This window comes from Halichoerus grypus, chromosome 7 (genome assembly GCF_964656455.1).
Source record: "Halichoerus grypus chromosome 7, mHalGry1.hap1.1, whole genome shotgun sequence".
Taxonomy (NCBI): Eukaryota; Metazoa; Chordata; class Mammalia; order Carnivora; family Phocidae; genus Halichoerus; species Halichoerus grypus.
Genome location: NC_135718.1, coordinates 131,749,336 through 131,777,238, shown reverse-complemented (window position 1 = coordinate 131,777,238; position 27,903 = coordinate 131,749,336). Strand labels below are relative to the sequence as shown.

General features: G+C 57.2%; 1 protein-coding gene and 1 long non-coding RNA gene across 12 annotated transcripts; one reads left to right on the top strand and one right to left on the bottom strand.

The window, feature by feature from the left end:
• Positions 1–282: 282 nt before the first annotated feature.
• On the bottom strand, positions 283–23,993 carry IKBKE (inhibitor of nuclear factor kappa B kinase subunit epsilon). Of its 10 annotated transcripts, none has more exons than XM_036077196.1 (22): positions 23,710–23,993; positions 23,033–23,122; positions 21,170–21,288; positions 20,336–20,476; positions 19,781–19,910; positions 18,596–18,777; positions 17,902–18,062; positions 17,069–17,179; positions 16,604–16,783; positions 15,825–16,021; positions 15,047–15,111; positions 14,873–14,964; positions 14,650–14,736; positions 11,304–11,379; positions 11,059–11,171; positions 8,908–8,984; positions 6,329–6,368; positions 5,512–5,613; positions 4,158–4,254; positions 3,302–3,414; positions 2,995–3,066; positions 283–1,066 (listed from the first exon to the last, which is right to left on the bottom strand). In XM_036077196.1, the coding sequence occupies exons 1-22, from the start codon at positions 23,753–23,755 to the stop codon at positions 1,033–1,035; spliced, it is 2,325 nt and encodes a 774-aa protein (XP_035933089.1). In that variant the 5' UTR covers positions 23,756–23,993; the 3' UTR covers positions 283–1,032. The 10 variants fall into 10 exon arrangements, 7 of the variants coding, with proteins under 7 accessions (XP_035933089.1, XP_035933092.1, XP_035933091.1 ...); XM_036077199.1 differs by having other exon boundaries at positions 11,304–11,373; XM_036077198.1 differs by having other exon boundaries at positions 14,879–14,964.
• Positions 23,042–26,205, top strand: LOC118526183 (uncharacterized). 2 transcript variants are annotated; one of them, XR_013449944.1, is made up of 2 exons: positions 23,042–23,175; positions 23,988–26,205. It is a non-coding gene; the product is annotated as an uncharacterized LOC118526183 (long non-coding RNA). The 2 variants fall into 2 exon arrangements; XR_004912501.2 differs by having other exon boundaries at positions 23,132–23,344.
• The last annotated feature ends 1,698 nt before the right edge of the window (positions 26,206–27,903 follow it).

Below are 27,903 nucleotides of genomic sequence, written 5' to 3'. Positions count from 1 at the left end.
CCCCCAGTCCCAGCCCCCCTAGACAGCTCCCCCAAATGGCTGGGGGCAGGAGAAGGAATGGGAAGGCAAGCCCTCCCAGCAGGATGCCATCTTCCTAGGGCTCTTCCTTGAAATTAGGGCACATTTAGGGGAAAGGCAGGGATCAGGAAGTGACCAGTCCCGGCTCCATTTCCCAATCCTGTCGTCACAGATTCCCACCCAGCCCTGCTGGGAGGCCAAGCGCACTCCGCCAAGAGCCTTCCCCTGCCTCACAGACACCACCCAGCAAGAGCCACTCAGAAATAGAGAAGACGGCCCTGTTTATTCCACTTCTTGAAGGCGCAGGCCTCTTATCTGGACTTACAGGCCTGTGCTCACCGGTGACCGCGGCTGGCTGCATCTCCCAGAGCCTGGCCGTGCCTCAGGAGAGAGGAAGGCGAGGTGCCCGCGGCTCTAGCACCTGGCCTGGACCACCCATTCTCTCAACTCTGCCAGGCTCTGCCAGACCAAGAGTCGAGGGAAAATCAGGCTCTGTCATGCCCGGGGCCGAGAGCGGGGACCCTCAGAAATCACAGGAGAGGGCAGGGCTGTATGTTCAACGTGAAACCCCTTAAGAGGAAGGAAGACCGAAATGAGGTTGTTTGACCCAGCATCCTAGGGAAACCCCCAGAGGCCTCCTCTTCTGTTCCCTGAGAAGCGAAGCCCTGTAACCCAGAGGAGGGGGGTGGGCGGGCCGATTGGAGCCCCTTCTCCCCAGCTCTACAGGCCGGGGCGACCGAGATGTGCCTGAGCCTGCGGGAGACGCCAAGGGCAGCCCAGGCAGTGGGTCCTGACAGGGACGGCCCGGTGCCCCAGGTCCTGCCGTGCTGCTTCAGGCAGGGAGGCAGTGGAAGGTAATGCTGGTGATGGCTCCCAGCTGTCGGCCAGGAGGGAGGTAGGCTGATGAGAGGGGACCAGACAGCATCCGTGTTAGGTCCCACACTGCAGGCAGGACAGCAGTGTTTGAATGGTTCTAATGCTTCCGGATGTCGGGCACCCCACGGAGCTCAGAGATCAGGAGTCAGGAGCCGACGGGGGCCTACTTAACCTGTAAGGAAAGCTGCAGGTTAGCTTCTCCCACCCCCACGGAGAAGCCTGCGGGCCACACCCAGGACCCAACACACTCAACTGTGGGGAGCACCGAGCCATTCAAGTCTTCAGTTATCCCCTCGTCGAGTCCTTGACCCCCGACAGGCACTCTCTGGTTCTTCTCCCTGACTACATGGTGGAATCACCTGGGGGGTTTATAAAGTCCCCCACCCCTGTTGGCACCCAGAGTCTCTGGAGGCAAGACCTGGGAGCTGCATTCTTAAAAAAAAGCTCCCCTGGTGAATCCAGTGTGGCCACAAGGTCAAAAGGAGGGGAGGAGGAATTCAGATAATTTCTGTAGGCTCTTTGGCTACAGCTCTGAATAAGGAAGTAAAAATTCACTAAAATCAAGTTTTGAACTATCTGTAAATAGACTCCATATCACAGCAAGGAAAATTTATGTCGGCACTAAAATTAGAACTTCCTGCCCATGAGGGCTGTTTTGGAAAGAATCTCCTCCTTGCGGGTATTTAAGAGGCCGGATTCTCCCCTTGCTGGAATGGGACATGGAGGGGCCATGGGAGCCTCCTCAGCCCAAGGACACTCTGCAACTCTGGGGACAACCACAGGCTCTGCTCCCGGCTCCCTAGCTCTTTTTTTTTTTTTTTTTTTAAGATTTTATTTATTCATTAGAGAGAGAGAGAGAGAGCATGAGCAGGGGGAGAGTCAGAGGGAGAGGGAGAAGCAGGCTCCCCGCCGAGCTAGGAGCCTGATGTGGGGCTCGATCCCAGGACCTTGGGATCATGACCCGAGCCGAAGGCAGAAGCTCAACCATCTGAGCCACCCAGGTGCCCCCTGGCTCCCTAGCTCTTAACCCCAATTCCAGGGTTCCAGACTGGCCTGGCCTCTGAGGAACACTTAGCATTTGGTGAGCCCCTCCCTCTGCGCCCCCTCCCCTCCCCAGCATGTGGCATATCTCATCCTAGTTCAACCCTAGTTACCACCAGGAGCTTGAGATCATTATTCCTATTTCACAGGGGGAGGGAACTGAGTTCCAGAGCCGAGCAAAACCTCCCAGGGTCATGCAGTCAGGAGTCAAACCCTGCTGGAGTCTCTGCAGATTCTTTCCACTGTGCCATGGGTCCTCCCGTGGGGAGGCGACAGACACAGGACGGTGGGGAGGCTGTGGGGGTGAGCGCACATGCACACGCACGCCCAAGTGTGTACGTTCGCAAACAGGCCACTGAGCTTCAGGGCAAGGACCATCCCTGAGGCTGAGATTATGTCCCTCCTTTTTGGTGTTAAAAAATGTGCTTATATAAAGCACGACTACTAGATGGCAGGATTTTTTTCCCCTTTCAAATGTGCTTACTTGGTTATATGAGAAGTTGGTCACTGTTATTCCCCAGCTTTCTTTTGTGAATTTTACTGGTGCAAAAAATCCGAAAGTCTGAGCCCCGAGGCACACTCCCTGCGCCCTCTCCAGGACCCCCCCTCCCCCCGAGAAGGGGAGTCTAACGGGGGTGTGATCCAGAGTCCGTGAGGCTGGGCCTGCAGCCTGGCAGCCCTGGGAGCCTATACACACAGCCGGGGCCCAACAAGGCCCGAGGAGCCCAGGCCCCGGGCACTTAGTCCGAGCTCCGCGCCACAGCGGCCTGGCGTGTGACTCGGGGATGAAGAGCAGCGCTCTGCGGACGGCAGCGAAGGTGGCCGGAGTCGGTCTGGGGGGCGTGGGGGGCACAGTCCACGCTCACAGGGAGCAGGACGCGGCCACTACTCCATGTCCCCCTCCAAGTCCCCCTCTCTGACTGCACTGAGGCTCACATCCTCAAGACTAGAGTGAAAGCCTACCCCTCACAGGGATGGGGACAAGGCCAAAGCTCTGACACGGGCCGGGGAATGGACACCTGTCATCAGCCCTCCCCGCACACAGTGGGAGCTCCTTACCCTTCAATGACGCGATTGTTGTCCTGAAGGTCGAAGGCCAGCAGCTTCATCTCCTTACAGAGCTCCTGCATGCTGTCCCAGGCAGAGGCAAGAGAGGCGTCTGCGGCTGAGACCGAAGTTGTCCTGCTGGCCCCCTTCCCCAGGAAGCCCGCCACCCCGACTCTCTATTCCTGCCTCCGGGGCCTGAGGCAGAACCCCTCGGGCTCTAACCTCTGCACCCGACCCCCTCTCCCACCACTCCCACACACACACACACACACACACGCACACGCACACGCACGCACACGCCCCTCTCTCCAGCACTTACTGGAGAACCAGGTCCGTCAGTGCAGGGCTGGGATAGGTGGCTGTCGGGGGTGGTGAGACCTGAGCGTCCTTTGTTCTGTCCTGAAGGAGCTGGTGACATAACCAGTCAAGGATCTGAAGGGAAGCCACACTTTTGTCAGGCGGGATGGGCCAACAGGTGTGCTTTTTTTTTTTTTTTTTTTTTTTGCAAGGGAGGCGTGAGTAAGGGTAAGAAAAGGATAACAGAACAGCGCCCCGCCCGCATCCCTGGCGCCCCCAGAATGCCCGAGCCTTTCCTGCAGGCCCCTGCTTCCCATGCTGCGCGGCAACTGCCCCAGGGACCCTCCCTTGTCTGTGCTTGGATTTAACGGTCCAGACGGCCAGGTTCTCCTCTGGATCTACCCCACACCCCAATGGCCCAGTGTGAGCCAGGAGCCTCGGAGAAGGGGCAGGGCAGCCCAGCCGGCCTCTGAAGGACCGGGGCTGCTGCGGGGGCTGCAGGCGGGCGACTGGAGCAGCAACCTTCTCAAGCCGCCTGTGTGTTGGTCTCTTTCCAGAGAGGAGGGTTCACGTTGCCTCTCTCCGGAGTAGCCTGGAACCTCCTCGGCTACCCGGGGCATGAGGAAGATGTCCTGGCATTCTGGAAGCTCTGTCCTTGCAGTGACCTTCAGTCTGAGAATGCCAGGAAGCGCCTTCCATTCTCTCTGTCCCCACCTCAGGGCACATTTGTCTGTCAGAGACCTCCTAGCCACAGCGTGCTGGGAATTGGTCAAGGGCAGCCTTGCCCAGAGGCAGGGGAGTGGGCCCACGCCCCCAGAGTGCTTGACCGACCCGGCTCCTCTCAGCGGCGCCCGCCCGTGGCCCTGACCTTCTCGCACCTTGCTGAGGCTCTCCTGGGCTCCCTGGGCTTCCGTGTTATAGGCAGCCACAGAACAGCCGACCATGCGCAAATGGTTCCTGGTCTCGTGCACCTTCCTGGAGAGAGCAGATGAAAAATCCAAGCTGGGTTTGCTCCCTCTTCCCGGAGGCCAATCCAGCTGTCCTTCTGGTCACCACACAGACATGGGGGAAAGCGGGAGCTGAGGGGTCCCGGGCATGTGCTTCCCTCGCTGCCTCTGTCCCCCCCGGGTGTGCCCTCAACCCTCCCCGTCCCACGGGGGGAATGCGGATGACACTTCCGACTGAGGCTGCCGAGGGTCCCGTCAGAACCACAGGGGGAGCCTGGCACACACACCGGGGAGGACGAGCACGGGGCCAGGCGAGGCTCCAGAGAGGCAGAGGACAGCCCAGCCCAGCGCGCTTACTCTGGGCGCCACCCTATTGTCAGAACAAACCAAGGTCAGGACTCTTCTAGGAATTCTCTTTTTCCCTAAGCGGAGGGACGGAGCAGGAACATTTTCCCCATTGAAACCAATCCGAGGACAGACAAGCCGGTGGTTGATTCCCTCCCCTACCTACACATTAGAATTACCTGGAGGCGCTTTTAAAATGCTGATATGCAAGCCTGACTTCACACCAATTAAATCAGAGTTTGGGGTGGGTTAGGGGTGGAGATGCCGTATTCTAATGTGAAGGTGGGTGAGTGCCTGGGTCTCAGCCCCATAACAAGCCCACAGGTCAGATGGGCCTGGGAACCTGCCCTCTCTTCTCAGGCGGGGCCAGTATTCCCACAGGCAGAGGAAGGAGAGAGGGGCTCATGTGAGAAGGAAAAACCCAAATCTCCTCTAGGGGACAGTGTGAGAGGCTTCTATTTACGGGCCTCTGCCTGCCCCTGCATCCCTGACCATTGGAAGTCTATAAACCTGCCTGGCCTCACCCCAGAGGGATCTTGTGTTCTCCCCAGAGAAGAGGTTTCCCAACATACCCACCTGGGAACATGGAAAGAACCCAGATTTTAGAGGCAGTCATACCCAATACTAGTTGTGGGTCTGCTACTTAACTAGCTGTGTGGTATTGAGAATGAGACCTGTGCTCCGAGCCTCAGTTTCCTCATCTGGGACGTGCGGTGATAGCATCTACCGCATGGGGTACATATTGTGGGATTAAATAAGCTAATGTACAGAAATCACCCAGGTGCATAAAACCACACAATTTTTTTTTTGCCTTTCTTCCTTTACGACCATCTCCCTTCAATCAGGGCTCTACAAATCCCAGGGTTCTCTGAAGCCTGAAGAGCCAGACCAGGAAGGGCCCCAGGGTCCGGGAGCCCAGGAAGGAGGGCCAGACTGTTACCTCATCCACCTGCCGTGCGTGACCAGGGATGTCTGATACTTCTGCACACACTTCTCCTGGAATACCTTCAGGAGCCTTTTGGCTAAATGACTAAAATTCACTCTGAAAAGACAGGAACACCAAGGCACAGAAATAAGCAGCCAGACTCACCTGCGTCCATGCCTAGCATCCCAAGGAGACCTCCTCCGAGGGCTGGCATCCCCAGCAGGGCTACGTCTCCAAACAAGGAGGAACTGAGGCTCACACACATGAAATGGGGAGGTCAGTGCGGTGGAGACACAGGACACAGGGACAGAAAGATGTGGAAGGACCAGGGGATCTCAGAGAACAGATACACTCAAGCCCAGTCCTCACAGGGAAGGCGAGATGCTTCTGGAGATTGAGAGAGGGAGAGAGAGTGTGTAAGGGTCAGGGGTGGGCATGGAACTGGGGGAGTGAGTCTCCAAATAATCATTTAAATCAGGGAGGACCTCCGGGAAGATGAGTGTCTAGGGCACAGGGGAGCAGAGAGGAGCACAGCGAAGGTCAGGAGCAGGAAGCAGTGAGCGGTAAATCAGGGAGGACAGTTAGGGAAAGAAATACGACACACGATCTTGTTCGTGCTGCAAATAAATCCAATGACATCAAGCCTGCTTCAGAGTCAGCTACCCAGTCTCCTTCCCCTGGCCCCAGATAACCTACCCCAGACACAGTCACCCGCTTTGCTTCTGCCCAACTTCAACCTGGGAGCAGGACCCTGCATCACACAGAAGATGGCTCCTGCCTGGGGACCCCCACGCTCCCACTCCCCCACCTGCCAGGGAGACAGGCTACTCACTTATCCAGCTTGTGAATCTGCTCCTCGTTGTAGCCAAGCCCTGAAGGAAACAGGGAGGAATGATGTCACCTGCCCAATCAGTCAACAAAACAGAATGCCACGAGGGTTTGGGGACAACTACAAGGATGCAGACAGCTCGGCCTGGCCCTGGGGGCTCACAGTTCAGTGGAGCCAGGAAGGACTGAGGAGTCAAACAGGAAGCATTATGCCAAGTAGGGGCCACAGAAGCTGCAGAGAAATTGCCGCAGGGATCCTGGGGCTAGGGCTGGAGAGAGGAGTACTTGGGGAACATTTCAGGTAGGAAGTGGTGGATGAGTGGGCCTTGAAGGATGTGCGGTCAGCCCCAGCTCCTCATCCAACACCCCTCCCAGAGGCACTGAAGCCTGCAGCCTGCGGGCCCCATTCCGGACCATTCAAGCTGCGGGCAGAGCCAGCTGGGGGCTCTGGAGCCTTGAGCTGGATAAGCCAGGCCACCACCCTGCACCTCTCCTTCACCCCCCACCTCCCCTGCATGGACCACTTTGGCCCGAAGTGCTGGTTCTCTGCCTTGGCCACCGCGTGCTGATGCTCACCGCGCTAGGGAGATGCTGCCCCCTGCTGGGCTTCGAGGGAACGGGCCTCCCTTGGCTAGAGGCTAGAGGCTTCCCTTGCTGCCTCCCGCCCAGTTCCCTAAGAGCAGAACCCCCGCCCTGGGCTTTTCGTCCTGGGCCCTGCTCTCAGCCAGCTGAGCACTGGCGAATCCCAGCTGCAAGTCCCAGCGCGGCCTCCTAGCCGCGGGAGGCTGCGGACACGTGATTTTGCCGCACAGAGTTGGCTTCCTCATCCATCCTATGGAACACCCAGGACGGGTGCGCGGGGAGAGAGAAAACCAGGAAGTATTTTTCGGAGTGGCATCTTTCAACATTCCAGCGGTGAGCTGTCAAGGGTTATTCTTCCTTCTGTGTTTAATCTTCATGAAGCAGTCTTGCCGACTGATAGAAGCAAAACTCTTTGAGGCTGTACGGCGGAGTGGTTAAAAGCCTCCGGACCAGGACTGCTTGGGCTACTTAACCTCCCAGGGTCTCGGTTTCCTTATGTATAAACAGGGGAGGGTAACGGTGCCTAGGGTTTTTACAGGCATTAAATAAGTGCAGATCATGCACAGCCCAGAGGACGGGGTCCAGCGCATGGGAGATGCCCAGACGGGGGGTGGGGGGGGTGAGGCTAGGATGATGGAATCCCAGTGAGGGAGGCAAAAAAGCCTCTGAGGTTCTCTGAAAATCACAGCAAAGGGGGCCAGCGGGGCGTCAGGAATGGGGGAGTCTCTGTTTTCTCGGCTTCTGGGTTGCTCTCCCCCTCCACGGCCAGACCCCAGAGGCAGGACCGAGGCTCCCGAGGACAGACGATCATCTAGATCTGCATGTTCCAGCCACCGGCCACTGGGCACACGTGGCTACTGAGCGCCTGGCCCAAATTTTTATTTTAATTTCATTAATTCAATTAACTAAAAATTTAAAACTGGAGCAGTGTAAAATATTGTTTTCCCGAAGAACGCAGCTTTATTGCTTTGGTAAGGTGACAGTTCGGTCTGCTAAAAAATTAGCTTCAGAAGAGAGATGTGCTGTGAGTGTCAAATACACACAGGACTGTGAGGACTTAGCCCCCCCCCCCAAAAAAAGAATGTAAACTCTTTAATTTTTTTTATATTGATCACATGTGGAAATGACAATTTGGATATATTGAGTTAAATAAAACGTCTTATGAAAATTAATTTCACCTGCTGGTTTCTACTTTTTGAATTATGGCTACTGGAGAACTCAAAGTTAGGTACGTTGCTGGCACCCTGTGTCTATGGGACAGGGCTCTTCCGATAATCCTAGAGCTGGAGGAGAACTTGGCACTCAAGCCCAAGGCCTGCAGTCCACACATCAGGAGAAGCTTGGGGCATGGCTGGGGAGGGAGAGGGTTGGTTCCCGGGGTGGGAGCCCCTCAATCCCAAGAGTCAACTGGGGTCTCCCAGCATGCTGGCACCCCAGCCCACCCCTGGGTGCCATCCTACCGTGCCGCATGACGGCGGTCACCATGGGCACGCAGCTGCCCGTCCCTGAGCCTGTAAATGAGCTGCTCCTGCCCCCGGAGGTCCTCTGTGAGGACAAGCAGAGAGTGCAGGCGGAGTAGCTGGCTCAGGGACTACAGGATATGTCTTCAGACCCTCCCTTATCTGGAAAGCCTGGCTGTTTCAATGAGCCCAAGACACAATGGCTAGGGAAATGTCCCTCAAACTGTAAAGGGCTCTGCAGAGGTGAGGGCTCTTCCAGGGGCCGCCCCTCCTAGAAGAGCCAGGCTCCGGCCCTCTGAGCCCCCCACGCATGCCATCTACACCTCTCCCAGGGCAATAGGCACAGGCCTCCCGTCCCTCACTGTCTGCAGGCAGCTTGGAGGCGGGGACCCTGCCCTAGACCAGCAGCACCCTGGTGCCTCACGGTGGGCACCCAGCAGCCACGCGGATGGTCCGAACAGCCGGATATGAGCAGAGGGAAGGATGGAGGAAGGGGGGGAAGGGAGAGCTCCCAGGATAGTTTGCTCTCCCCACGGCTCACCTGGCCTCATTCTGGATTTCTTGAACTGTTTGTAGATGAGGTTCATCTTGTCCAAACAACACTGAATCTGCTGGATGCTGTGGGCAGGAGACAGGGACCAGGCAAGGGGAGAATCAAACAGCACAGAGTAAAGGGGAAGGGAGGGGATGACATGGCTGGCGATGGGTGGGGGGGGGGGACGACAGAGAGCTGTCTGCCTGCAGAAGGAGCCTCATTGCCACAGTTCAGGCGGCCAGTCTGGGAGTAGGGGTGACTCTCCTATCCCTAAGCTTTTCTGAGGTGCCGTGGGGCCAGCCAGCCACCACTGATTCCCAAGTTTATTCTTTCTGTCTCTGTCCCTCCCTCCCTCTCTCTCTCACACACACACAAACACACACACACACACACACACACACTCCAGGTATTTAGTCAAAGATGAAACAGACAAAAAGCCAAGCAGGACAGGCCACAGGAGAATGGCCTTTGCTACGCTAGAAGGCTTGAGAACAGAATCCAGACAGGAGTCCGGCAGAGCCTGCTGGGGATGGGAGTGGAGCCGAGGCCTCTCTCCTGGTGGCCCAGGGAGAGTAGAAGTAGGGTCTTCTTGGTCTCTCCAGCACCTGGCACATGGAAGGTGCTTAAATAATGAATCAAAACCCCTGTTTAAAACATGGATGAGGGGCGCCTGTGTGGCTCAGTCGGTTAAGCATCTGCCTTTGGCTCAGGTCATGATCTCAGGGTCCTGGGATCGAGCCCCACATTAGGCTCCCTGCTCAGCAGGGAGCCTCCTTCTCCCTCTCCTCCACCCCCTGCTTGTGCTTGCTCTCTCTGTCAAATAAATAAATAAAATCTTTAAAAAATAAAATAAAATAAAATAAAATAAAACAAAACATGGATGAATCCACGGTCCTCAGTCCTGCCTGGAGGCAGACGGATGTGGGGAGATGACCTCTCAAGGACCTTCACCTCAAGGTCAGTAGTGTTTCTTCCTTCCCCTTTTTGGGCTGGATACAAACAGTTGAGATATTGAGTGTGTGTGTATGGGGTGGTGTTCTTCCCCACCCTCAGGCCTGTTTAGCTCCACTCCCCTCTTGAAGCTCCTCCCAGTGACCCCATCTCAGCTATGTCTGGAGCTGGATTCTGGGCTGGGCCCAAGCTGGGTCCCAGGCACCTGTCCTTTGGAGAACTTGGGGTAAATGAGACCTCAAATCCAGTCTTTATCCAAAGGACTCAGGCCAGATACGTCCCAAATTCAGAATTGTCATGATTCTAGAAAGGCGATCCAGCAGACATAGGCTATGTTGTGGGATAGCCTGAGTGGGGTCTAGGGTGGTACCCCTTGTCCAATACACTCAACTTTTAGAGAACTGTAAGAATATCCACTCTAAGTGGGATACATAGACTAAAAGAAGACTCATGTCAGAAGACTGAGATCAGGTTTTGCAGCCAAAACAAACAAACAAAACCCTATGGTTTTCAGAGCTCTTTGACTTCGGAACTGAAGGCCCTGGTTAGGGATCCCTGTTGGCACTGACTAGAGTAGGTACTGAGGAGAATGGGCCACACTGGTCAGGGCCGGGCCCCACACACCGGGTTGTGAGGGGGGCAGGCGGGCATTTTTATGTTTGTTGAATGAGACTTTCAAGGCTGTAAATCTCTGGTGTCGGCCAAGAACATAGGCTTTGGAGGTGGGCAAACGTGACGTGAAGCCCTACCACTGTCATTTGTCATGGACCGGCTGCGACTCAGGGCACATTAACCTCCCGGAGTGAGCTTCCTCATCTACAAAAGGGGCATACCAGTAGTAGCATTCTGGGGATTAAATGAGATGATAGAAGTAGGAGGGCCAACGCAGGGAATGAGCAGAGCAAGGGTTCAGAAGAGGAAGGGAACGAAATTATTCTTTCGTTTAGAACTATTGCACCTGCCAGGATTTCTAATTCTCTCTCTAAACTCCCAGAAGGGCGCAGGACCCCAGATGCTTTCCTCCTTCTGGCCAGTCTCAGGGGAGGGTCTTGTACATTCTTGGATCCCACACCACTACCCCATAGCCCAGCACCCTTGCCAAGATAAGGGAGAAAGCTGATTGATTCCTAAAACGACTACTGGACCTTCTGAGCTGTGCGCCCCTGCCCCCACCCCCACCCCACCAAGAAGGAAAATCCCACAGACCTTCTGTCCGCATGTACCTGATCCCGGTTCTTCACCAGCTCAGAGCTCAGGTTGCTCAGGCTCATCTGGGTCTCTGTGATACTGTAGGAACATCTGGAGAGGGCCTCTGCCAACTGGAAGACAGAAAAAAAGGGCAGACCCCCGGGGGGTCCTCAGCTCAGGGTTCTGAGAGCAGCCCAGGTGAACCACTGCCCCCCCGCTCTGCTCTTACAGCTGCCCCCCCACCCCACCCCTGCCTCACTCACAGCCCGCAGCTTGGACCTCAGCTCCGTGACTCTCTTCAGCTCCTCCATCTCAGGCATCCCAGCCACACTGCTGAACCTCCAGGAAGGACAGAGAAAGGACACGGCTGGGGGATCGGGAGGCACAGCCCCGCGACCACACGAGGAGTATGACATCTTTGGGACAGGCTTGCTGGCTTCTGGGGGTACCTGGGGAGTTTTGTGGTTGGATCAGAGGAACCAACCTCAAGAGGCCCCTACTCACCAAAGTCGTACCGTTGTTGAGCATTGCAAAGAAGAAAGATGGAGGCAGATGGAAACAATGTGAAGCTATGAAAATTCATGAGTCCATGCAGCAAGGTGACTGTTAATGAACTCCTTACTAGGAATATTTATAACTAAAGGAAAAGAATGAAGTTCCTTTCCAGTAGAAACTGTATGTCATGATAACCAATAGCTTTCTAGTAAGGGAAAAGCTGTATTTTATGGAATATTAGCCAATAATGTTCTGGGACCTGGACTATTAGCATCGTGTTGCCCCCAGTGAAGTTATTCGCTTGGGCAGGCATTAAAATCCATGATTAACGATTCAGGCCTGGACAGGGAAAATGTGACCACACAGTAGAGGAATCAGGCTGTCCCCACCCAATGGTGGGAGGAAATGAAGTGTACTCGGTGTCATCTATGATGTATTTAGCCAAAAAAATATTCCACTTGAATCCATCTAGCCTTGAGAACTCTCAGTTTATAAGAAATGCTGGGAAAGAAGAAAAAAAAAAACAACCCACAGGGTGTAGAGGAGTCCCTAGAGTTCAGAAAGTGGGACAATGGATATTGTCCCCCCAAAATGCTGGGGTCTGGGGGGAGGGGAGAGATAGTCTGTCGAGATTAAAATGGACTTAAGGAACATAACAACTAGACGCAAAGTGTGGTCTTGGATTGGAGCCTGGTTTGGATAAAACCAGCTAGAAAAGGAAAGTAGGGGGCTAGTTAGAGAACTTTGAGTATGGATGACTTTAGAGGAGATGAAAAGGCATGGGCAAGGGGCTGGAGAGCTCATTAGCTGAGAACAGCAGGTCATAAGAGTGCAAGTACTATCAAATCTCACGTCGGTTAATATACATATACTTAAATACACGTAGCAGAAGACTATCTATCTAGAAGGACGTCTATTACTTACCGCGCCACAACCTAGCTCTGGGTGGCAAGGATGTGGTATTTTTATTTCGGTTTTGCTTATCTGTATTTTCTAACTTTCTACAATTAGCATATACCATTTCTACCACAATCACAATCAGGGAAAGAATCCCGTGTGCTTTGGCTTGGGAATGGTGTTGGCAGAGGGGGAGGGGAAGGAGAGAGGAAGGGGGAGAATCAGAAGCTCCACAAAGGCCGGAGTTCACCATTATATCCTCAGTACCTCGCAAAGTGTTCGGTACACAGTAGTTCCTTCATACGGGGTTGTTGAATGAATTAGTGAACAAACAAATGGATTTTAGAGTGTGCAATGCTTGCTGGCAGAAGCAGCTGAGGCTGTCTAGTCCAGCTGGGCAGGGAGGCCAGGGAGATGGGTCTGAGCACCAGTCCTAGCTGCCCCCTCGTCTGTCTTGCAGGATCTGGGGTCAGTCACTTCAACTCTGCAAGACTCAGACCTTCGAGTACATAACGGAGAGATAAGTCTCCGTATTTGTGGGCATCAAACAGGACCTCAGAGCTCAGGCGCTTGGCTGGACAGCATGGACATACACTTGGTGGTGGTGGGGGAAGCATGGGGGCTCCTGAACCAGTCCCGGCTGCTGAACAGTGCCACCACAGGGCAGCAGCTGCGAGGAGGACCAGGGAGCACCAGGACAGAGGCGAGGACACTCTGCCAAGGGAGCGTGGCTTGGGGAGCCCGAGGCAGGAGGAGTGCACTATGCGAGAGGTGAGTCACCAGGCTGGGCAACGGCAGCCACTTTATGCCTGGTGCTCATTAAATTACCTCAGATTCCAGAATCTACGGATCTGAGGATGTTCAAAAAAGAACGGAATTGCAAAGCGTCAGAGGCAGGCAGCCTTCAAGATCATCCAGTCCTCTCATTTTGAAAACAAGGAAATAGTGGCTCAGGCTAGGAGAGAGAACAGTGGCCTGAGGTCCCAAGTGAAGAGCTTGGACTGGGCCTCTGACCCTCTGCCCGGAGCTCCTCCTGCTCCTTGGCGGGAGGGAGGCTGGAATATGCTTCGAAGCAGACACCCCGCTGAGCCTGAGCTCTCTAGATACGCCATACCTCCAGGGGGCTGGGGTCCAGAAAGCGAGAAACGGCGGCCAGCAGACCCAGGACTCCAGCCCCAGGGCTGGCCTGTTGCTTCCCCACAGTCCTCAGGCCAGGGCAAGTGGGCAAGTACCCCAAATGCCTTCTGGACCCCCTTTCTGTGCCCTGGACAGAGCAGCCCCTCATCTCTGCCACCATTTGAAGGGGGCTCAGCCAGGCCAGGAACTCTGTCCCTGTCATCTAGAGACTCTCCTCCGCCTCTTCCCACACCTCTGTTGCCCCATCTGCCCCCTCCTCAGAATCGCTGCTGCGCGGCTGGGAACCTCCCAGGACCTTCCTAGGGAGAGGGGCCAGGCGACGAGAGGGGTGGGGACATCAAGCTGTTCAGCACAGGTTCTGCTCCTTTGTTATTGTACGCCTCCTCCCGGTAGGGAAGGTTCCAGAAACCATCAGCTTCCCTGCGCTGCAGGGCCACCCCTCTCACCTGTACCCCAGGCCATGCCTTCCAAGATCTGGGGGGGGCTGTGCCCACTGCTCAGAAGTGCTCTGGCCAATGAAGTTTTCCTGCTTCTCATCTCCAGGCCCTGCAGCTTGCTCCCCTCCTCCCCAGCCTCTCGCTCTGTCCGGCCCATCACCCCTAATTAGCCCAAGTCAGCCGCGGGCGGGCATGGAGCCCCAAGGCGGGGCTGGGAAAGGTGAGGACAGTGTAAGACCCAGAGACAGAAGGAAGAGCGTGGAGGATGAGACCACCCGGATCCCCATCCTGTCGGGGGGGAGGGGGGGTGTTGGCCGAGGCTATGAGGGCCTCACCTACGGTGCTGCTCTGGGGCTTCCTACCTGCTGAGGCAGTGCCCCCATGGGGCCCCCCGTTCCCCCTGAAGTGCCTGGGTGGTGGTGGGGGGGGAGGTACAGTCACCCGGCAGGCTGGGGGATGAGGGACAGGTAGGGGTGCCCTCTGTATTCTCCAACGGCAGGGAGGGTGGGAGCTCTAGGTAGGGGGAGGCGAAGGGCATTGCTGGAAATATTGGGGGTGAGGAACAGGCAGACAGAGAAGGGCTGAGGGGTCTGAGCCAGCCTCACACCTGCCGCAGCCCCGCTGCCCCGGGCAGGACACCCACCTCTCGGTGCCCAGGCTGCTGCTGAGGAAGAGGAGGGCCATCCGCGTGACCTCCAGCGTCCGCCTGCACGTAGCCTGGAGCATCTCCCTGCAAAAGGGGTGCTGAGTCAGAGCTCCCTTCCGCCAGGGGGCCGAGGGCACGGTGCCCGAGGGAACGGCCCCAGGGCTGCGTGGGAGAGGTCTACCCTGCCTGCCCTGCCCATCCAGCCCTCGGGGGTACTCACACACACCAGTGCAGCCCCCGAAACATGAACTCCTGCCCGGCCAGCAGGGTCCGCGCCAGCCACAGGGCCTGGTAGCCGGCGCCCAGTACACTCTGCAACACACAGGCCGCGGGGCTAGGAGTCCGGCTCCCCCGACTTGTGCGACCCCTCCCTGCCGCCCGGGCCCACTCTCACCTTGGCGGTGGTGTAATCTGCCTGCAGGTCCACTTTGGGGAAGAACTTGGGGATGTCCTGAGCAGCTGCAGACAAAGACCCTGTCTGAAGGGGCCGCCTGTGTGACCTGGACGAACCCTAAGTTCATCTTTCCTTATTCTTCACTCACGCCCACCCTCACCCTGTCTTCCACCGCCAGCTTCCCACCCGGCGCAGAGCGCCCCCCAAGCCTACATAAACGCCCTCTATGTGCTTCTCTACAATTGCAGTCCCTCACTGCCCCCTTGTGTCCGCTTCGGAGAACTACATACAGCCTCATGCCCAAAGTCCCAGAAAGAGCCTGAAAATGGGCTAAAACCACCCTCGTACCCAGGAGCTTCAAGGTTAATCCCCCTTCCCAGCATTGGAGACCCTGAGAAGGAGGGAGAAGGGACGATACTTCTTCTAGAACTTGGAAGATAAAACTCTGGACCCCTGACTACCTTCCCTTCTCTCCAGCACCTTGGGCTCCTGCGTCCTCCAACCCAAACTATCCGAGGCTTTCCCACCCATCACAGAGATTGTGGAAATCATATTAAATCCAGATCTCCCTGTTTCAGTTGGAGTTTCTTTCACAGCTCTGTGGACACTGCGAAGCATTTCAGAGGTGTGGGAGAAGGAGAGGCCAGATCTGCTTTCTGCACCCCGTGGGCCCCAAGAAACACCCACAAAAGATACTAATCAATATCCTGGATCATAAACCCCTGCCCCTTATAGAATGTGAGAAGGAGAAAAGATCCAGCCTGTGGGCCCTACTCACGGTCCCTGAAGGCCAGCCCCTTGGGGGTCTCGCTGGCCGTGCTGAACAGGGTCAGGGGGCTGCTTGTGGTCGTGTGGGCGATATGTTGCGCTGACAGGCTGGGCTCAAGGACGCAGAGGTGACCCTCAAAGAGGAACTTCTGGTGCTGGGGTGCCACCCTGGTCTGCTCATACACAGCCTCCAGAAAGATGGCTATCCTAGACACACCAGGGGTTCCGGGGGAGGGAAGGGAGAGGACAGGAAGTGTCAGCAAGATATGGGGTTCAGGTGACCCGAACCCCAGCTCAGTCTTCATCCACAGAGAGGGCTCAGCTTTCAAAGGGAGGGACCGGGTGATTGCCTCTCTTATCAAGGGCAGAGAGACAAAGGTTAGAGCTCGTTTCTTATTGGAGTGGATGGGGACAAAGTAGGAACAGAACACAGGAGCCCCAATACCCAGCCTCTACCTTTGCACCCCTCCCGGCAACACTCCCACTAAAATCCACCTAGAATTTTAGAAATAAAGAGTTCTCTGAGCAATACATTTAGGAAACACATCGCCAACATACACACGCACACATGCACACACGCACCCCTCAGATTCCTAATGCACGTTAGCATGGGGAGGGTTGCTGAATCTCTGGAGTCCAGCAGCAAGAAGCACTGTGTCACTTTAACTCTGTGGGACTGGTATTTTCCAAACTAAGGTTGGGCCCGGATGCTCTCCTATCTAAACAGCCCACAGACCGCCTGGGTAGGGAAGGCTCTCGAGCCTCTGCCCCGCGCTCCCGCGCACTCACGTGTTGTGGGCATGGATGTAGACGTGGTGCAGGACCGCCTGGGACAGGGAGAACACATGGACAACGACCCGCTGCAGGATGTCGCTGGTCTCCGCGAAGAACTGGTCGAAGCCCCAGCACTTGGCCTGTTCCACCTCCAGGATGTTGGCCAGGATGGGCACCAGCTGGCTCTGCAGCCCCCTGGACCCCAGGACACGGAGACGGTCAGGCACTAGGGCCCAGACTCGTCGTCTTTGAGGAAGTCCCAGGGCGTTCCGTGAGAATGTCCCGAAGAGCCGGGACCCAGGCGGCGGGCCAGGGCGGGATAGGGAGGAAGGGCTGGATGAACTGGTTCCAGCATCCAGATGGGAAAACCGAGGCCTGCCCGGGAACATGGCAGCCTGAGCCGACGGGGCGCAAGGGGCCCTCTGAGGTAGGGCCTGACTCTGGGCGGTGGGGCCCACACTCAGGTCTGTCGCTACTCACACGGACAGCCGGCAGGTGATGGGCAGGCTGTAGCTCCACTCCAGGGGCCCGTTCTCCTGGCGCTGCGTGCCCGCGATGGCCCCGGATGGCTTCTCCGTGGTGATCCGGTACCTGCGCCGAGGGTCACCAGCTCAGCGGGCGCCCTAGCGCGTCGCACGTCAAGGGATGGCAAGCTCAGCCTGGAGGGCTCTCAGAGCCCTGGTGCTGATCAGCCCGCCGCTCCCAGGGAGCCTGGAAATGCCAAGCTCTCTGCTCCCTTCCGCTGCCCACTTCCTCCACCCCCTTCCCGCACCTCCCCCAGTCCGGCCTGCCTCTGCGCCTTTGCCCTCGCTGTGCTCCCCTTCACTAACCCTCCCCTCCCCTCCCGTCAAAGTTCGGCCTTCCCTGACAGCCTCCCCCCATTCCCCTCAGTCTCCTTCCCCTTTCCCTAACCTAATCCAGGTTCCACACAGCTGGACCCCTGAGCTGACAGTGGGTGTTTCGACCTTCCCACGAATCATCCTCGCCCCGTCCCCCCATCTTTGTCCCTGGCAGGCTCCGAAAACTTGGGCATGTCTCTTGGAGCCCCCCGCTGAGGTGGGTGAGCCACACGCGCACGGAGGGAGCACGAAAGGGGAGCACTGAGCCAAGATAAACGACTGCTCTCCCATCAGTCAGGGCAGGCCTCAGCTTCTTGTTTGACTGGCTGATGACCAAGGACTGGAAAGGAGCCTGGGCAGAGGTGGCCCCGGGGAGGACCGCAGAGTGAGAGGAGGAAGAGCAGACACAGCCGGGACCGGTGGGGAAGGCCCAGGGTCCGGCCCCTCTCCTTCCCTGCCCGCGGCCCACCATACATCACTTCCTTGTTACGCCGTGGTCCACCAAAGGGGACGAAGGGAAGGCTGCCGGTGGCTGCATGGTACAGGGTGACCCCAATGCTCCAGAGATCCACGGACACCCCGAATGTCTTCTGCTGGGGCTTGCGAAGCACAGCCCGCTCATACATGTCGGGGTGCTGCCGGAGAGAGAACCCAGGAGCAGCCATGGAGGGGGAGGGTGGGCAAGGGCCTGAGCCCCCATCCATCAGACCTCCTTCCACCACCTTCCAGTGAAAACAGAACTATCAGAACCATCTCCTTCGTCATCTCACAAACTGGTGTGCAGTTAGCCCATCCAGAGCATTTCTCTCTGCCCACCCTCGGCCCTGGGGAAAATGGTGACCAGTGGTGCCCCCTGCTCAGTGAGGCTCATAGCAAGGAATTAACTGCACAAGGGAGGCCCAGGCAGGGGGCCTGGGCAGAGGGGCCCGGGCAGGGACACTCGAGCAGAGAGGTCCAGGCAGGCTGCAGTATCACCTTTTCCGTCTTAGAGAACAGAATAAATTCTTCCGGTTGGGGGAGGGGGGGCAGAGGTGACGCATATCTTGCCACATGCAGGGGGACTGAACAGAGCCCCTCAGGGGGGGTCCGAGAGAGTCACAAGTTGATGGGCAGCTAGCTGTAAGGGCGGGCCCTCAGCTTGGGCAGGGGTCCCCAACATCCCACTCACCAGGTACTCCTCAGTGCCATAGACAGAGACAAACTTCTCGTCATCATCTAGCTCCCGGGCGGCCCCGAAGTCCGTCAGCTTGTAGATGCTCTGCCCCTCCTCCCCCATGAGGCGCATGATGTTTCCAGGCTTAATGTCGCGGTGGACGATGCCATTCTCCCGCAGGTGGTTCATGCCTGCCACTGGGGAGAGGAGGGCTGCTAGCTCCCTGGCCAGGAACGGCTCAGGGTCTGGGGCTTATTTGGGGCAGAACGCTGTCCTTGGGTCCAGATAGAGAGTTCACACGGGCTGACAGGTCATGGGAAACGCAGGAGAAGAGAGATGGGCACGGGACAAGGGGTGGGGGGGTCCCCAAGACATGGGTGTTGAGATTCCACCAGGATTCTCTAAGAAATCAAGAGGGCCTCTTGATTTCTCTCTGCCTGCCCAAGGATGGCAACCCCCTTCCTGTCTGATTTGTTTTTAAAAATTGTAATAAAATAGACCTAACGCAAATTTGACTGTTTTAAGTGTGCCGTGCAGGGCCATTAAGTAGATTACCAGTGTGGTGTAACCATCACCACCATCCACCTCCAGAACTCTGTCAGTGTCCCAAGTAGGAACTCTACCTATTCAGCAGTCACCCTCATGCCTCCAGCCCCCCAGCCCCCGGCACACACCGTCCTTCTTTCTGTCTCCGTGGAGTTGACGGCACTAGGTCCCGCATTTAGGTGGAATCAGATAGTACCTGTGACTTCACTTAGCACAGTGTCTTCCTGGTTCACCCACATGTAGCATGTGTCAGAACTTCATTTCTTTTTAAGGATGAACAGTATTCCATTATATGTATATATACTATTTGATCCCTCCATCTGCCCGTGACATTTGGGTTGTTTTCATCTTTATGGCTATTGTGAACAACACTGCCACGAACACTGGTGTATGACCTGCTTTAAGAAAATTTTTTTTAAGCTGGGGTTTTAAACAGCTGATTAGCAGGAATCAGACACTTGGATTCCGTCCATTCGCTAGTGTCCGTCCTAGGTCTGTGAATGGAGAACCTCGGAGGTACAGAACGTCTTCGGGGTTTGGGTAATTGTTTCAGAAATGTCAGACCCTCTGGGACTTCGCCTTCCAGTGAGGGCAGGGCCTGTGGCCGGTCTGACAGGGAAGGGGGCTTCCTGGGGAGGTCCAGGAGGGGCTCACCCACACAGCGCAGCACCACCAGAAACTCCTCCTCGGGAAGCCCGAAGGCGTTCTCGGGGCTCTCGAGCACGCTGAGCAGGCTCCCGCTGGAGCAGTACTCCATCACCAGCACCTTCTGCCGGCCGCCCCCCTGTGGGCGGGACAGAGAGACGGAGGCTCGGGGTGGAAGGCCAATCTCCTGCCCATCCATCACGATGGGAGGCACCGGCTTTCTCAAGAGGGGGCGACTCAGCCTAGAGCCAAAAGCCGTCATTCTCTAGGTTCCAGCTTCTGGCCTGGCTTTCCCTCCTCGGCCTTACAGTGACCCCACACACCTGAGCCCAAGGTCACCTTTTCCAGGAAGCCCTATTTGATTAGGCCCTACTTCCCCTCTTAACTTTCCCCTGTATTACCCCTGCACCCCCCCCCCCCCAGCATTCTTTCCTCCACGCTACAGGTTGCTGCCCTTGGCTGACCAGCTCATGACCACGTCACCATTATTATGTGACCTGACTCTTCCCAGCCTGTGAGGGTCAAGGACAAGACCCCCTCCCTCTGACCAAGCACTGGACCCACCGTCTCCTCCACCGCAAAGAGCTTGACGATGTTCTGGTGGTTCAGCTTTCGCAGGACCTCAAACTCCCTCACCTGCACCTCGAGGGGTCGCAGGTAGCTAGCCGTGTTGAAGACCTTCACAGCAACCAGCTCCCCGGATTTCTGCCGTGGGGGCGAACATAAGTCCCACTCCTGCCCGGGGGAGCACAGCTACTCCCCCAGGCCTCCATGTAGCTTCTCCCACCTGCCCGACGCCAGATATGAGCCAAATGGCCTGGTAGGAGCTGGGGGCTCCCACCCTCGGCTCCTTCCCCTCCTCAGAGGGAACATGGCCTGGTCCAGCACTGGGAGGGGACGGTCAAGCACTGGGAGGGGAACGAGGGCTTGGTGCACCTGACGGCACAGGTGCAGGGGATGGTTTTCATTGCTATTACCATCTCTATTGACAACAACCACACAGGCACCTGCCACTCCCTGGTGCTAGCAGCAAAGCTGGGTCTCGAACCTGTTCTGGCTCCAGCTCTTGAGACAAGACTGCGTAATAGTTCTCATATATTCGGTACAGAGCTGTGACAAAGGCAGGGTAAATCCAGACAGGTCCCACTTCCCAACTCCGCTATTCTAGATTTGCTGCCACCTCCCTGGGATGCCGGCTTTGGGTCTTGCTCTCTCTCCAGACCCAAAGTGTGCCTGACAGAAGCATCATCCCAAGGAGCCCTCACAGCTCCCCACACTTCTTCCCAAAGCCATAGCGTCCCCCAGCTCCAGAGTGTGCTAGGCTTCTGCCTCGCCAGGGGCTGACAGGGCCAACAACTTCCCCGGGCCTGAGGGGACCTGGCCAGGGCTGTGTCCTACCTTGTTTCGGGCCTTGTACACACTGGCAGTGGCCCCCTGCCCCAGCAGGTCGTCCGTGTGCCATAGGTAATTGACGGTGCTCTGCATCTCCTGCCCCTGGCTGGCTGGCCACTTCTGGCCTAGAAAAAGAGCATACTGGGGTCTAGGATTCCATTCCTGACCTGGGGTGGACACGGGTGGCCTGACAGGGAGCTGCGCCCAAGACCATCCCACAAAGGGTTCCGGTGTGGCCATTCCAGAGGTGAGGGGACGGAGGAAGTGTGACGCACAGAAAGGTTAAGAAACTTCTCCAAAAAGAAGTGCCACCACTGGGTCCCTCAGCCCACAGCCTGCGCCTGTCCCGCCACAGGGCACTCTACCTGTCCTCACTCCCAGTCTTCTCCAACCCCCTCCCCAGAGGCCATTCTGCAGAGACAGGCCTTTTTCTCTGTTACCTCTCCCAGGCACTGAGAATTCTGGGTTTTTGGCATCCAGGCCTGGGATTGTCCCAGGAAGCCGAAATAGTGCTTGAAGGAAGGGCCCCAGGTCAGGCAGCGTCAGCCACACCACCACAAATCTCCAGGATTGCAACATGAGCCTGGAGCCCTTCCCCACCCACTCGCCTGGGCCCACCACTTCCTGCTGGTGTGAGCGAACAGCTGCTGGGTGGCCGTGTGGCCAGGTCGGCGTTGCTCTGGAGAGGAACGCACACGCTTGCAGCAGGGAGTGTGCGAGTGTGTGTGCGCGCGCGAGTGTGTGTGCGCGCGCGCGAGTGTGTGTGTGTGTGTGTGTGTGTGTGTGTGCGCGCGCGCGCATGCGCACCGTGAGTGCCTGTGGGCGGGGGGCAGGACACCATCAAATCCAAGGGCTCAGGAGCCCTGGGGAGAATCTGAAACCCTCTACAACTCCATTCCCCATCTTTGCCTCCATCTGTTCTCTCCAAAGGCCAGTTCCTCTAAAGCAATTGGCTCCAAAGAGTGTAGCCCCAGAAATTAAACTCAAATCCTCTCTGAAATACAGGGTCAGGACTGGTCTTAATGGGATGACTGGGAGAAGGAGCTTGAGAAGGGCCACTCCCTCTTACATACGCTCTAATAAGGCTGGACTAGACAGGGCTTCTTCACCTTCTAACATCTGATAGGTTCTCAACCCTAGGGTCACCACACCTGAAATCCTACAGCTCCTTGGCTTTCAAGCACCTTCTCTCTGTAATCTTTTTTAAAATGCAAATCTTGAGAATGTCAATTCCTTGGCCCAGCGGCCACTTGAAGAGACTTCGTAGCCAAGTCCTAGTTTCAGAAAATGTATTCGTGTTTGCATTTTCCAGAAGCAACTGCGATGCAGAGAGACTCCCTGAAGATAGTGTAATAATAGCTCAGTTTGAATGAGTTGATCAGATACATCCCCCACCCCCTCCCCCCAGAGGCCGAGGAAGAATCATGATGCCAGCAGGCCTGGGGATGTGAAGCCTGGCAGAGCGCACTGAAACCAAGGCCAAGGAAGGGGTCCAGTCTGGCGAGCGAGTGGACAGCAGATTTCCCCACCTTCACAATCCTCCCCAGGGCCGCTCCTCCTCACGGGCCCTGGGGCTGGGGGCAGCGCACAGCTGCAGACCGAGGGAATGCACAGTGTTGTGCAAAAGGCAGAGCCCCGGCAGGACTCTGGGTCCTGCCACGCTGTGCCCACCAGCGGCTGGCGAGCGCATCCGGTAGGCTGTGCGAGCTCTGCGGCCCCCAGCTCAGCGCCGGGTGCGGGGAAGGCTGCTGTCCTTCGGGGGCGGTGGGCTGAAGGAGGGTGGGCGGCGGAGCCAGGGCACCCGCTGCCCCACCCACCGCCGCCACTCCTCCTCCTCCCGGGGGCTCTCCGGCGGCCAAACGCACTTACCCGGCGCTCCGAGCAGCCGCGGATCAGGCAGAGACGCTCCCGGGCGAGAGTCTGTTGTGCTTTCTGTCTGCGGCAAGTCCAGGAGCTGAGCTACACCGGAAAGAGGAGGGCGGAGGAGAGGCACCCCTCGCTGCTGTTTGATGGTGCAGTGTGCTTCTCAGCCTCCGTCAGAGGCCACCGGCCCCAGCCCTTTAACCCCTTCCTGCCTGTCACCCTCCCCCACCGCGCCGGGGCTTTCCATTTCCCCAGCCGCTCCGGGAAGAGACTTTCCTCCCCACCGCCCGGGCCTGGCGCCGGGGAGAAGGACCGCAGGTGGGCTGAGGGCAGGCCCCGGAGCCGGGCAGGAGGAAAGGACGCAGGCAGAAGCTGAACGTGGCGGCCGGCGCTAGGAAGCCGAGCCCAGCAAGGGAGCGTGGTGGGCGGGTGGCCGCTCTCCTCCTGCATGACCGTCCCCGCCTCTCTCCGGCCTCGAGCAGCCCTCTGCAGGGGTGACCGCGGACGGCGCGCGGGAAACTGCCGGGAATCCCAGAAGCGGCAGGGCGAGGCGCCACGGGGCCGCGAGAGCTCCGGCTCGGCGCCCGCAGCCCGGCACCCCGCGGAGAGCGGCCCTGCAGCCGCCCCGCGCCGGCCGCCCCGTCCCAGCACCTCCCCCCCCCCCGCCCACTCGGCACACTCACCCCATCTCGGCTGTGGGCCTGGCAGGCTGGTGGGAGCGCGTGGCATCCGCCGAGCTTTCAGGGCTCGCTGTCATCCATGGGCCGCGGCCCCAGGGACCCCGAGGCTGGGCCGGCGGGAGGGGCCCGTGGCACCCCTGGAGCTGGGAGGGCTGCAGCGGAGGGTTTCCTCCTCGGCTCGCCCCGCCGCCCGGCCGCCCGCCCCCGGACGGACACTGCTGCGCTGGGAGCCGGCTCCGCGCTCTCACACTTCCTGATTGTGTTCGTTCTCTCTCTTAAAGGGACAGAGGCGGCGGGGCGGCAGCCACCGGCAGGAAGGAGAAAGGATGCTCTGAGTTCCCAAGGGGCGGTGACGGGCCCAGAGTCCGAGCCACAGAGAGGCCGGACCCGACGCTGGGCGGCGGTGGCGGCCAACGGGTGCCCTTTGGGCATCTGCACTCCACCGGAGCAGGGAAGTCCAGGACTTGGCCCGCAGTTAACCGAGCAGGTTGGGCAAGTTAACCAAGTGGAGCGCCGCCTGGGAAGACGGAGTTCCCACACCCTGGAGCCCCAGGGAGGTCCAGGACCCAGGCCTAGCCGCTCCAGGAGTTGGGTCTGACTCATCTTCCCAGTGAGCCTGCAGAGGCCCACGAGCAAACACTGGAACCCAGGTTATGTCTTCCAGGGTGACCTTGAGCACAGCCCACATCCCTTCCCGGTTTTTTCATCCCAGGTTAGTAACGTTTACTCCGTTGGTTGTGTCGATGACTTGGAAAAATAGGTATGGAAATGCTAGGGAAACTGGAAAGAAAGCGCTTTACAGACTTCGAAGGCACTGAGGCCGACACACCTTTAGAAATTTGCCCGTGACCTTCAGAGACTGCTGGGCCTGGAACCCAGGTGTGCCACCTTCCCAGTCAGGACACCCAAAGTCCCAGGAGACTGGAGAGGTCTGCACTGTTCTGGTCAACTGCCAGATGGCGGTTGGATAAGAAATGGTTAAAACCAGGAAATTCCATGTTTCTAGAGAATGTTGGAGGGACTTTCCCATGGCAACACCTGGTGGTTTCCTCTGGTAGCCCCACCCCTAGCACAGTGACACCAGAGCGGGAGCCCGGCTGAGAACTGGGTGCTCAGGCAGATACACCTGCTGATAACCGGCAGCCCGAGGCATTGCTGCGGGGCCGGCCCCAGGCGCTGCCCTGCTGCCTCTCACAGCAGGAGCAGGAAGAACCTTCCGGGACCCTTGGCTCTCCATCCAGGATTCCCAGCTTTCCACCGGCCCGGCAGTGGGAGAATTGCACTTCCTTGGCACCCTCTGCTGAGGCGGGGCCAACCAAAGCCCTTCGTTGCTGTTGCAAGACCTCACCCCAGGGCGCCTGCCCTCTGACCCTGTGATTCTATTAGACTTGGTGACTGCTCCGTCTGGGTCCCCTCGTGACTGTCATCAGCAGAGCCCCCTGCTGGCCCACAAGGGACATGTACCTTTGATGAGAAACCGACCTTTGTTGTTTTAAGCCAGAGGTTTGCAACAGAACCCAGCCTATCCCTAAGAGTCTCCTCATTTTTCCCTGATGAACTTTCCGTCCTTACCAGCACTCCTACTTTTCTCTCTCCAGCAAGCCCAGTCTGTCTTTCCCAGGGTCTTAGGTACCCTCAAACACAGTGAACGTGTGTCTAGCAGCTGCTGGGAAGCAGGCACTGGGGGCTGAGGACACGAGGGTAAGCCCTGGGCTTCTCCCCCAGAGCCAGGGTTCAGCCCGCATGGTGAAAGCTCCGGGGTACATACTTCAGCTGGTGGTGATGTGAACCTGGCACAAAGTGGGGGGTAGCAGAGACGGGGTGGTCTCCAGAAGGGCTTGCCAGGAGAAAGCATGCTCAACCAAGCTTCGGAGGCAGGGGAGTGAGGCGGAGAACTGGGGGTCGGAGGTGAGGCATTGCAGGCAGGGGGAACAGGTGCAGAGGCGCGGAGGGGTGAGGACAGGGCACCAGCTGGGGTCAGGCTAGAGAAGGGGGACGGGAGGTGGGCTGAAGCCCTGTGTGGTGACTGATCAAGTTTCGCTGGGCATCCTCCGTGAGGTCACATCCTCTGTGTGGACAAACTCTGGTCCCAGCTGGGCAGCGTGGCCCTTGTTTCACTGTGGGGAAGGCACGGGAGCCTGGCGGGCTCCTGAGGGGAAGAGGAAGTCTGTAAGAGGCCACAGCAGTTTCCTGAGTGGCTCTGAGGAGTCCTAGAAATAGAAGTGGCAATCCAAAGGTAGGACAAGGGCCAGAGGTGGGAAGAGGCGGGTCTCTGATGGCCGCTCTCAGGGAGAAAGCGCACGTCCACCTTCTACAAAGGGAGGCCGCGGGTGTAGTGGGAAGGGCAGGGGCTTTACCATCGGAGGTTGGAGTCCTCACTCTTCCCCTTGCTCTGCATGACCTAGTCGCCCAACCTTTCTCAGTCGGTGTAAGAGCAAAGTGAGATTTCGTCCCTGCTACCTGGTGGGCCCTGAATAAATACTTGTTGCTTTTTCTGCCCCTACGTGGCTTGAACCTGTTTGTCGTAGCGGCCTCACCTGCCTGGCACCTCAAAGGGAAGAAGGGTGAGGGCAGGCGGGTATGTGGGGGAGGTGGGCAGGGTGTACTCGCCACGCTCCCACATGGATGAGGGGCTGAGTGACCGGGTCTCAGAGCCCTGCTTCCTGCCACCTTCATCAGTCAGCTCTAGCCAGGAGCGCGGGGTGAGGAAGGAGGGACGCACTTGGCAGCCAGACCTGGCACCGCTCCCCCAGGGAGTGGGGAAAGGGGCCATGGGAGCAGCACCAAGCCGCTGAGGGAAATTGAGCCCTGTACCACCAAGCGCTTGTCCTTCTTGGTGTGGGAGAAGCACTTCCCTCATTCTCTTGACTCTCCAAGCCTCCTGCTCACCACTCCCTCCTACCCTCAGCTACAGCCTTTGCCGTAAACTTCACTGACATACAAGAAGCAACTGAAAGGGAACCCCATCATCTCCTCACCCCCACATCCACTGCCCACCTTGCATCGCACGTGCTTTCCCTCTAGTGAGACGGAAGGGCCTTTTCCCGTGGCCATGACCAGCCCCTCCATCTGTGCTCTGTGATTCAACCTCTCCTGCCCGTTCCTTCTTCCCCTCCCACTGGCTCCTGCTCTGGAGCAAACATGCCTCAAAGAGCCCATTGTAAAGACAAAAACCCGGTCTCTCGGTCCCTCTTGAAGCTCCCCATTCAAGACCGTGCCTTTGCATGAGCTGCCGAGACTCCCTGACCTCCCCTTCCCTCCCCAGCGGCCGCCCAGCCCACTCCAATCTGACCCATTTCCCATCTACTGAAAGAGCTCCATGTCACCGAAGAATGATTGCCTCTCTAGCTGGCCTCATCTTACCCACTGGCATCTGACAGCCGAGCCTCCCTCCTCCTTGAAACCTGTCCTGACACCATGCTCTCCCAGCACCTACCTGTCCCCCGCTCCCTCTGTCTTTGCCGGCGCCTTCCTCTCTACTGGATTTCTAATTACTGGGACCTTCTTTGTTTCCATTTACACATTCTTCCTGGGAATCTAGTAATTTGAGTATCTCCATAATAAAATAGATCCTGAAATTCTGTGCAGGTGTGATCGGTCCCTAAAACCCCGTATCATATACTCAAGAGTCTATTTGATATTTCTATTTGGACGTCTAGTAGTCATTTCAGCTTTCCCAGGCTGCACTGAGTTTCTTGACTCCTTCCCCAGACACTAACGACCCATTACATTGTTTCATTTTCAGAGTCCTGCTTGGCTTATTTACCTGTTCTCCCTCACACCAGAAAGAAAGCACCATTATCTGTTTCTCCTGCTTGGTATTTTATAACAGTGCTTGGCACACAGCGAGGCTTAGTTTGTTGACTGACTGAGGAATGAGTCTTTGGCACGTGCAATATGTGAGGATAGCTAACTCCAGAATAAAAAGAAGTTTCATGTACCTGTTGAGATAAACGTTTAGAGTAGATACTCACTAAGGCCATTTCCTAAATTCATATCCACCTGGTCTCCTTTTTGGGTTTTTATCTGGGTGGAATGGGCCTGTTTTCAACTGTGTTCATTGTCACTAGCTTCCATCAAGCTCCCATCTGATATAAAAATCAATTAGAGGATATTCCACAATAGCCCACCTTTGCCTTTGGGCTCTCTGAAAAGGCTCCTTGGTCCTCTGCCCACAGCTTATAAACCAGCTCCATC